The 11,711-nt window shown below is 29.6% G+C and overlaps 1 protein-coding gene across 1 annotated transcript; it reads left to right on the plus strand.

Moving 5' to 3' along the window:
• The first annotated feature begins 3,858 nt into the window (after window positions 1–3,858).
• On the plus strand, window positions 3,859–6,026 carry LOC124927508 (CBL-interacting protein kinase 2-like). Its single transcript, XM_047467937.1, has 2 exons — window positions 3,859–3,952; window positions 4,255–6,026. The coding sequence occupies exon 2, from the start codon at window positions 4,472–4,474 to the stop codon at window positions 5,822–5,824; it is 1,353 nt and encodes a 450-aa protein (XP_047323893.1). The 5' UTR covers window positions 3,859–3,952; window positions 4,255–4,471; the 3' UTR covers window positions 5,825–6,026.
• Window positions 6,027–11,711: the final 5,685 nt, after the last annotated feature.

Here is an 11,711-nt window from a genome sequence, read left to right on the forward strand (position 1 = left end):
CAAACAATAATATTTACATTTGCTTTTAAAAGAAGCCATGCAAGAACATAAATGTTAACTATTATTATGATAGAACCATGATTTTGAAGAGAAATGTAATATAATACCAAATGGAAATGCTAGTTTGATTCAGGCTCAAATGATCTCTAGTCTCTTTAGCTTAAATTTGGTGTTTGATGATCAATTACTCTATTAAGCTTAAATGATATAACTATATGAACTAGTTAAGGTTATTTTTCATAGTTCTAATTTTAATCATTGAAAATTTTACAACAATATTTTTCGAATCAAATTAGGTCAGCTCTAATAGGTACCCATTGCCCACCTCAAATTGTCGACCCATTTTCGGCTTGTACTCCTCTGTTTATCCTTTAATTTTATTTATATATATATAACGAAGTTGTTTTAATTCTTATTTTATATTTATATATATAAATGTTTTTCAAAGGATACAGGGGGCACAGGCAGGCTGGGAACAGCTTATCCCACCCCCAATAAAAAAAAACCTTGCATAATTATCACACAATTATGGAATTGAAAATAACATCTAGCACATGCACATTAAAGCTCATCCTCCAACATGCATGACATGAACAATCTCATCTACCCAACATGACATGCACACTCACTCTGTCTTAAATGGAATGGGAGATAAAAAGGAAGGAAAGTTAGCTATATATATATATATAGTCTTAGGAATGTGTCAGTGTAAAGATTTGCATAGAATGTTAGATATATTTCTTACATTTTATTCATATTGTTGTAAAATGGGTCCAATTCATTTTGTTATTCTTGTTGATACATTATTTTAGAAGCTTAATTTGATACATTTTTTAGTATATTGTCAATGTAATGTTGTAAATTATTTGTTAGGGTGTGTAAGTGTGTTATTTCCTAAATGAAAGGTAGCTGATTTAAAAAAATATATTTTTATATTATTACAAAATGTTACTCCATAAATTAATAAGTTAAGAAAAGAAATAAAAGCATCTATACCCATTTTCTTTTTTCAATGTACACATGAATACTAAAATGACAAATATGCCTGTGAGGCTTTGAACTAATTTGAAAATTGAACTTAAACTTAGTTTAGTTAAAATTTAATAATAATAATAATAATAATTCTCATCATCGTTCATCCAAAACTATAGTCGAGACAACACTAACTAATTACCGAACTTGTTTGATTTTAAGGTAGGTTAAGAAAAGAACCTAAATTATTTTCTCTAAATTTTATCTTTACCTCAATAATTTAACAAAACTAGATAAATTAACACGTCATACATGCATATTACGATTAAAATGTTACTTATGTCGACGTTAAAATATCGACACATATTAAGGACTGACAAAATGAAAATAAATTTTTTTCCAAATCCTCCTATAATTGACTTGAAAAATGTGGGTCTAAAGTGGAGTATCAAAAGATTTATCTCAAGAGCGTTGATGATAGAAGATTCACCGAGAATAGGGAGTCCTATAATCGAATAATTAACCGTTAAAAGGTGTATCATAAGAGAGGAGATGATTGAGAAATTTTTCATGATTAGGGAATACTCTAATCAAAGCATTCACTAGGAACACTTCTCCTATCACAAGTTACCAAATGATCCTCCCAAATGCAAACTCTAGAAGAAACGAGAGAAAGGAAATTAATTAGTGTTAGATAACTGTCATCATGATTCCGATCTCTACTCATATTGATTGTCCCCACTTCATCATCATTCCTAACAAAAGCAGTGACAGCATGAAACCAAACATTTGGATGAAGTGGAATATGATACACCACACATGGAACAAGGAAAAGATATTTTCTAGTAGACTAGTAATAGCAAGTATGAACTTCCCAAGCATATCGGAGGCTGAAATTAGGGTGAGCAAATGGGTAAAACTAATTCGTTTTGTCCGATCCATATTAAATTCAAACTAAATTTATTCAAATCCGTAATCCAAACTATTTTACTAATTAATACGGATCAGATACGGATTGGATTAAAAATAGTTTGGATAATTCAAACTAAAAAATATTTGTATATATCAACTTGAAATTAGTCAACAATTTAAAAAAAATAAAAATAAATACTATTTTCAAAGTGATGATAAATTAAAAAATATATTTTTATTTAGATAGTCTGGATAATTTGGATAATCCTAATCCAATCCGATTTAATTCAATCCGAACTCAATCCGATCCGATCTCAATCCAATCCGAATTAGTATTTAAAGTTCGGATTGAATTGGATTTCGGATTAATCCACCCAATGTTCACCCCTAGCTGGAAACACATAGATGAATATGGTTTTGATTAACAACAAAATGAGGAAAAATTTGAGAACAGCTAAATCAAAACTTAACATGAAAGGTATAAACTATGAGAAATTTTTGTCTGAGCATGTTGAGGGTCTCTTGCAAAGAATTTGAAGTTTTAAGTAATTAATTTTTTACCCGAGTTTAATTGTTGTCTTTAATATATTTTTTTTTAGTGAAAATTGGACCTAAAATTGTGAGTTAAAGATACTCTCAAGGGTTGAGTTTTAAGTTGATTTTAACCTTTCGTGAATCGATGAGAATTGATGTTATTTAGTATTATTTAGGAATGGTTGTCTCTTGGTTGTCCCTTGACAAATTGTTTTCATTTAATATTTTTTGTCATTATATTTGAACTTTGTTTTGTTTGATTTTCCTTATCATTGTTTAGTTGAATTTTGAATATTCTCCTGTTAAGGGAGAGTTTTCTTTTGGAAATAAATCTTGATTACAACTAAATATAATTTTTCTTATTTAAAAAATAAGAAATATTTGTGAGTATATATATTTGTGTATGTATGTATATATACAATTTAAATTAAATATGTGTTCTTCTATATTAAATAAAATCACCACACTATTTTCATGTGAGGAAGACATCAATTTATGGATTTAATTTGAGTTTATTATAAAATCTCAACAAAAGCCATTTTTTTTTTAAAAATACTTTTTACTTTCCTTATCCCTTCTAAAGCATAATCATTCTCACTTGATTTGAGTTTTATAGAAAATCTCAACTAAAATTGTATAATTTTTTACTTTCTTGATAACTTCTAAGTATTATTATTCTTACTTTATTTGAATTCTATAAAAAAAAAATCAATTAGAATTATAAGATTTTTTTCCTTCATTTCTAAGTATAACCATTCTCACTTTATTTGAGTTCTATAGAAAATCTCAACCATAATTTTTTACTTTCCTTTTCACTACTTCTAATTAGCATAATCATACTTTATCTAAGTCTATCAAAAAAATCTCAACTAAAATTGTAATTTTTTTACTTTACTTATTTATCACTTAAAATAAGATTATTTTCTCTTATTTTTTCTATCTATTATTTCTATCATACGTGGTTCTTAAAGAACAATATCACGAACTCGATTCCCACTTAAAACGTCTAAAATTAAAATGAGTGTCATTAATATGTAAAATCATGTTAGCCTCTTATGTTAAAATAAAGTAAATATATATTTAAATATAAATGAACAATTGTAAGTTTAAAAAGATAAATAATATCTTAAAAATTAAGTTTGTTAATTAATTGAGAATTCATTTCCAAATAAAGAATTTAGTAAATTTGTATAAGTAATTGATTGATTTTGGAAAAAAAAGATAAAAGACCATTTATCTTATTTATCTTATTTGATATAAAATGTATTTTCATAATTTAAAATTGATTTGCTTACCAAAAACAAAATATTATTGAAATAATCTAGAAAGGTGACTTGGAAACAGAGATTAGGATAAGACCGTTTCCTCTTTTTCAAAAAAGAAAATTTAGAGATTGAACACCTTTGCTCTGTTTACATTTTATATATACCTTTCATTTGAGCTTCGGCGGGAGGTATTCAACAAATTTTTATCTTTCTCTCTCCATCGAATCGACTTCTTTGATCAACCCAGTGTTCAAATTCATCACGAAAAGGTGAAAATGTAGTTCAATTTCAATGTCTTTTGTTTAGTAATCGTTAAGTAATTATAGATATATCTGCCTGCCCTGTTCTTCGTCTATGTGTAAACGAATGAATCAAAACATGGGTGTTCTTATTTATTGATGTTTTTTGTATGAATACTTTAGATTAAGGTAATTACTGCATTATTGTCTTTTATTTTTTCTTCTGATTAAACAAAAGTGTTTCAGATCTGAAGTCTGATTAGTTTTTTCTAAGCAAATTAGATTGTTTTCCATTGTGGAGATTGATTCACGGATTCATTTTTTTTTTTCAGGTCAAAACGTCAAATCACATCTCATAGATTAGGTCTTCAGTTGATCTTTCAGTTTTAAATGCTGAAATATATGGTTGAAATAGTGTATTTCTCAAAAGTCGTTGATCCATCAATACCCTTTCTTTCATTATTGATTTTTCAGATTGAACTCTTAAGAGATTGTTGAAATTGATCCATTTCCATAAGTTTCAATTATCTTAGTTTATCCCCACTTAGAATGGAAAAGAAAGGTAGTGTATTGATTCAAAAGTATGAACTTGGGAGGTTATTAGGTCAAGGAACCTTTGCCAAGGTTTACTATGCTAGAAACCTTGAAACTAGCATGAGTGTAGCCATTAAGGTTATAGACAAAGAAAAGGTAATGAAAGCAGGAATGATGGATCAAATCAAGCGAGAGATTTCAGTTATGCGGCTTGTCAAACATCCCCATATTGTACAACTCTACGAAATCATGGCTAGCAGAACAAAAATCTACTTTGTTATGGAATATGTAAAAGGAGGCGAACTCTTCAAGAAAATTGCCAAAGGGAAACTCAAAGAAGACATTGCAAGGAAGTATTTCCAACAGCTAATAAGTGCAGTCGATTTTTGTCATAGTAGAGGAGTCTACCATCGTGATTTGAAACCAGAGAACATTCTATTGGACGAGAATGGAATCCTTAAAGTTTCCGACTTTGGATTAAGTACACTCTCGGAATCTAAGTGCAAGGACAGTTTGCTCCACACAACTTGTGGAACTCCGGCTTATGTTGCTCCGGAGGTGATCAACAGAAAAGGATATAACGGGAAAACAGCTGATGTTTGGTCGTGTGGGGTGGTTTTGTATGTGTTAGTGGCCGGTTACCTTCCCTTTTATGATGCAAATCTTATGGATATGTATAAGAAGATTTCTAAAGGTGAATTCAAATACCCCAATTGGTTTAACCCGGAAATGCGGACACTTTTGTCAAACATTCTTGACCCGGATCCGGTAACCCGAATACCAATTGAGAAAATCATGGAGCATACTTGGTTTCGAAAAGGGTTAAACTCGAAAGTTTCAGGAATCCAATTGAGAATTGAAGAAGAACCGGCTAAGTGTGAACTTGACTCGGTTTTTGGGCCATCCGAGGAGGCCAAACCGGTGGTTAACTTAAATGCTTTTGATATTATTTCTTTGTCGGAAGGATTTGATTTGTCAGGTTTGTTTGAGAAAAATGAGCATAAGAAAGAGGTTCGGTTTACTTCGAGGCAGACTGCTAAGATGATTATATTGAAATTTGAAGAAATGGCGAAAAAATTGAAGATGATTGTGGCGAAGAAGGAAGGAGGAATGATGAAATTTGAGAGATTGAATGAAGGGAGAAAAGGTATGTTATTGATTCAAGTTGAGATATTTGAGGTAACTTCTAGTTTCCATTTAATCGAGATGAAAAAATCGAATGGAGATAGCTTAGAATATCGTAAAGTAATGAATGAGGATATTAGACCGGCTCTCAAAGACGTTATTTGGACATGGCAAGGGGACAAACCGTCGTCGACCGAGTCCTCGGTCGCGGCCACTGCAAGTTACACCAATACAAATATATAAGGATAGCTTAAGTAACAAAAAAAAAAATTCTTACCTAATCATAGGTTAATTTCAAGTTCGAGTCATGATAGTTACCCGAAAATAAATCGGGTAAAAAAAAGTTACACCAATGCAGGCTGAGAGTAAACTTTTTGTTATACTGTATTTATTCTTTGTTGTGATTGTATCTTAATAAAATTAAGTATTTACTAATATTTTTAATTATGTCAATGGTCTAATTTATGATCCAATTAAATTTGCTTTACAAAATAAAATTTTATTTGTTAACTGAGATTTCACTCTATCACTCTTCTTATAATAAAGACTTCATTCAACAAATTGAATGATTTAAAATTATTACAAAAATACCATTTCAAAACAGTTTTTTATTTTTCCAGAATTCAAAATATATTAAGAAATTAAACTTATTGACAACTAATTTTAAAAATAAAATAACTGCAAAAATGTAGGGAAAATACAACATTTTAACTTTAAAATAACTGACTAATTAAGATTAGGAAAATCATATCTTAATTCTTAATTAAATGATCATCACTAATTAATATTTAAAAGATACGGTATCAATAAAATATTTTAAAATAAACCTTTTTATTTAAATTACTATTTTGTCCCCTGTGAGAGAGAGGGAACAACTTGTTTGATGCAGATTTGATCAATTATCAACTTTGTCTATGACAATATTAATTTAAAGTAAGTGAAAGAAATATAATGACATTAATTAGTTAAGTTTTCAAAACTATTTATTATAAAATTTGATCACAACATAGTTATTGAATATTTTAAAAACAACATTTAAGTAATGCAATTCTATAACTAAACTTAAACAAAATAAGAATATGTACTATATTATAAAATTTAAAATATTTATGTTATTTGGCATCCATGTTTAGTTAAGAGCAAGGATATGGGAGCGAAAAAAGTATAGCGAATGAGGCAGGAATGATGTGACAATACACATGTTAAATTGTACATGTCATTGTCACCTAAAAGTATTTAATAATTTATCTCTCAAACTTTTTATTATTTAAAAAACTATTTAATAATTTCTCTCTTTAATTTTTTTATTATAAAATTATTATAAATATTTACTTTATTTGAAATTGAATAATGAGATAAATTATTTAGACTTAAACTAGAAACTAATAAATAAAATTCAAATTATTAATATTCAATCTAGATCAAAAGAAAATCTTAGATATTAGAGTAAGTTCTAATATTATTTAATAATTAAAATATATTTATAGTTGCATATATAATAATTAAAAAAAATATTTATAATAATAAAAAATTAAAAATTGAAATTATTAAGTGTTTTTTAATAATAAAAATTGTAAAAAAAAATACATTAATTGTGTCATTTTAAATATTTTAGAGAAAAAATGTAAATATTGAGAAGAGAGAAAAATTAACTCAACTAAATGTTTTAATTAATTATTATTTATTTTAATTTAAATCATTTTTATTATTGAAAATAAATTTTAATTTTTTTAATAAATAATTAAAATGCATTTACAATAATTTAAAAAAAAGAATATTTATAATAATAAAAAATTAAAGAGATAAATTATTAATAATTTTTTAATAATAAACTTTTTTTTATTATTAAATACTTCCGAGAAAATGTAAGTAGTTATAAAAGAGAAAAAAATATTAATGAAGAAAAAAGAGAAAAATAAATATATACTTAGTTAGCAGAATCAGCGCTTCATGTCATTCGCTACTCTTTCGCTACAAATATTTAGTTCCACTATTATTACTCTTTACTTAACCATTACAAAAAGTTGTCTATAGTCACTTTATATTTGATTATTTTTAATGAAGATACATTAATAGCTTACCATACCTCTTTATAGATGGTAAATTAAACCATGAAAATGCTGATTTGAATTTCAAAAGGTTGTTTGATGTTTTTTAACTCTTGAATGAGCGGTAAAGAAAGGTAAAAGTTAAATTGATTTAAATTGTGGAAACTTGTAGCTCTATTTTGATAGAACACAGAAATTCGTGTTCAAGTCATGAGTTCGAGTTTTCACTTGATATTTTTAAAATAAAAATGATTAGTGTAGAGGATTGTAAATGAATTATGAGCTGAATTATAAATATGTGTGAGATTCCATGTAGGAAATGGTTCAAGTATTAGGTTTTGAGACGAAAAATAATATGGGGAGGAGAGAAAAGGTTTGGTGGAGGTATTTTCGGGATTATATATGTAGTGGCCAAGTGGATATTAAGAATTTAGGAAGTATGATAGATCTATCATAGTAGAAATGAAAACTTTCATTAGAACATCAGATTATTTTAGAAGATTAGAGAGGATAGTGTACCTCTTCCATTTTCTATGTCTAATTTCCTCTAACATATAAATTTCTCTAGCTGATTTGCCTACATGATTTTATTCCATACTTCTTTAATGTCAGAATAAATCATACTTAAGATCATCCTCAAAGGTCACACTAAAACACTATCCAAACTAATTTATTTTAATCACTTTGCACAATTCAAGCCATATTTTCCAAAATTCCTTTACTATTCCTGACATTACTATTAGATCATTAATGAGGAGAATTTGGAGTCAATGCAAATTTAAATTTTTACCCTTAAAATTATAAAAAAATAAAAATTTTAATAATGTAAAAGAAGATATAAATGTTGAATATATTATATACGTAAAAGAGAGGTTAAAAAGGAGAAAAATAATTATCAAAGAAATATTTGAACATCCATGTTTAAATAGTCTTTCATTATTAAGATGTAGAAAATGTATGAAGATTATCAATGAATGGATGAATAATTAATTATGAGATTTAAGGAAAATAGTTTCTTTTTAAATTTATGTAAATATAGATAAAGAAATAAATACATGAATATTTGGGAGAAAAATAGAAAAAATAAAGAAAGATGGACACAATTTTAAGAGTAACTAATCAAACTTCTTTAAAAGGGAGTTAATATTTGAATGATAATAAACTAATTGATTTCAAGATTAGAAAATATAGTAGAATGCTAACTACAATTTTTTTTATTTTTTGTATAAAGTAATAGTTTTGAGAAATATTTACAGTTAAATTTCATAAAATGGATTTCATTTTTTAAAAAAAACGAACTGCATGTTTAATAGAAAATAGTGGACTCAAGTCTCAAAAATCAAACTAAAATCATAGCTGGTTAAGAAAATCAATATTTTTCATAAAGAAGGAGTTTCCCTCAACAAGAACACAATTGGAGCAAGAAGTTGAGGACAAGAAAGCAACACTCAAATGCAAACCTAGTCAATTCATCCAAGTCTCTTGCCCCTACTACCTCAGTCTTGGTCTTCACTTCCTTGGATCGACAAGAGAAATCATAACACGCCATGCAATGTTTGAGTTCAACATGTCACACATTGTCCTCAATTGAAACTTTCTTGAATTGGAAAACACCTTACTCTATCATGTCTAAAAGAAATGGAGTTAGATGTCAATATACTTGGTCCTTTCTGCTCAAATGCAATACACTTTAATTGTCACCGTGGTAATCTGTCTTTAACTCTTCTCCCACAAGTTTATTATCAAAATCTTCAAGTCATTTAGCCTTCAATACCTCTCCCAAAGTAACATACTATGCATAGATGGTTGATAGAGCCACAATGGATGTTGTACCCTCAACTCACAATGCATCCTCCATGCATAAGTAGTTGGTTGTATATATCCTTCGGCAAGGTCTCACACAAAAGGCACTACAAGCATGACCTTGCAAAGACAAAGTGTCAGTGCCCCCGACCTTCCTCCCATAGGTCAACGTCAACCCCACCTAAGGAGAACTTAAGACATATCTCAACACCCACTTCACGGCCTCCTAATGTAACTGTTGGAATAAACATATATCTTGACACTAAGGTCTAACTGTGTACAAACCATTCCATATATAAGAGAGTCGGATCCTTTTAGGGATGCCAAAAAATATGATGGAATTCATACATAGTATTGTTACCCAAGAAAAATCCCTTCTTGGTTCTGAGTCAAGCTTATCTTCCCTAAAATGGAAGTACGCTTCACATTCAAAATTTAAAGCCTTGGTAGTCTTGCTTGACACCACTCCATATCTCACGAAAATAGTCATCAAAAGAAACATATTAATGAGATAACAACTCACCCTCCGAAAGTTTTGGACAATCAAAATAGACATATTAATGAGATAACAACTCACCCTCCGAAAGTTTTGGACAATCAGTCTGAATACCATAGTATGTTCTCATCTTCTTAATCTTTCGCCCCATTTGGTTTCAAGAATATTCTTCCATTTTTGAATTCTTCACCTTTTACTTTCATATGAAATTTAAGAAGTCATCATAGGACTAAGTCTTTGGCGCTACTATGAGTCACATCTTGTATGCCCCTATACATCACCGTGGACATAATCAAGAATGACAATAGATGTAAATGGTGCAAGATGAAAAATTACTCGGGTAAACTTGCCCATGAATCAATGAAACAATATTCACAAAACTCTACTCTGAGTCCCCGGACTTTTGTTCTCCAAAAACCCTTGCCTTCTTAACTTTTCTAGTCCTTTGGACTCATATGCCCCATCCTCAAATGCCAAAATTCTTGTAGCATCCTTCATTACATTCACAGTAAGACATACACTCGAGCATCCCTAAGACAAAGGTCTTTCATCCTTTTGCTTTTCATCACAACAAGATTGACTCGCGTGATCTTCATAATCTCATTCCTTGTATTGTAACCATAATCTCCACCATCTAATGTCCCTATAGAGATGAGAATCCTCGATTCCTCTTTAGCTCCAGAATATGCCAACACCCTTAAAGTCTAAAATAGATCCACTTAACAACTTGATCCTCTTATAGATCATATGTCATCTACTTTACGATCATGTTGAATGAACACCCTAAATCATCACAAGAACATAGAGTAATGACAAGAACATATGCATCATCGTAGGCATTTCCATCAACAGCATTAAACTCATTTGTAGTCTCTCGTCCTTCAAAAGAACAACTTGTTCTCTTTCTCGGAGTAGGCGTATGTGGTCGACATTCCATTCTCCCCAAGCATAGCATCCCCGACACGGCGACACCTTGTTGGACAAGAAGAGCCATCATCTTCATCCTCCATAGGCCGAAGTCATTAAGGCCCGTAAACTTCTCAAAATGCATGATCAAATTGGGAACACAGTGCTCCATTATCTTCAACAAGATTCTTCCAAGAACTCTTCAAAAACTTAATAATTTCATGATCCAAGCTTTTCGATACAAATTGTTGAGTATAAAGTTTCCCTCAACATCAATCAAGAGAGCAACTAGCAGCACAATCAAACCAAAAGGTGTGAACAAGTCAAGTTACACCCGAGAAGAAATGCAAACTTAGAACAAGAAAGCAACAACGCAAGATTTATAGTGGTTCGACTAGAAAGTCTACATCCATTACCAAGACACAACTTGAGCAACTCCACTCCACTAAGAATCAATGATTGTTTACAAAGATTAGAACACTTACACACACAAAGGAACTCAGCATAATATCACCTTCCTCTCTTGGGTAAAAGAAGAATCTCGGATGGAGATCTCACCTTTCTCTCATGTATAGACCACAACTCAAATAGCCTAACTAGCTTGCCCCTCCCTATTTATAAACCATAGGGATGGAAGCTTACATTAAACTAATCTCACTTGAAGAAGAATTAACAAATGTATAATAGGGTGACATCTGCCAAAACATACCAAAACACACCAAAACACATTGAGCCATATTTTCTTCATGTCAAATATTGTCGACTTGATCTTCACCATATGAAGCACCCAAGAGCTTGCTGTCAACTCATATAATACTACTACTATAAGCTAGAAGTTGGCAACCTAACCAACAAACCCAAACCATAAAACAGATAT

The sequence above is a fragment of the Impatiens glandulifera genome, chromosome 2, assembly GCF_907164915.1.
Source record: "Impatiens glandulifera chromosome 2, dImpGla2.1, whole genome shotgun sequence".
Lineage (NCBI taxonomy): Eukaryota > Viridiplantae > Streptophyta > Magnoliopsida > Ericales > Balsaminaceae > Impatiens > Impatiens glandulifera.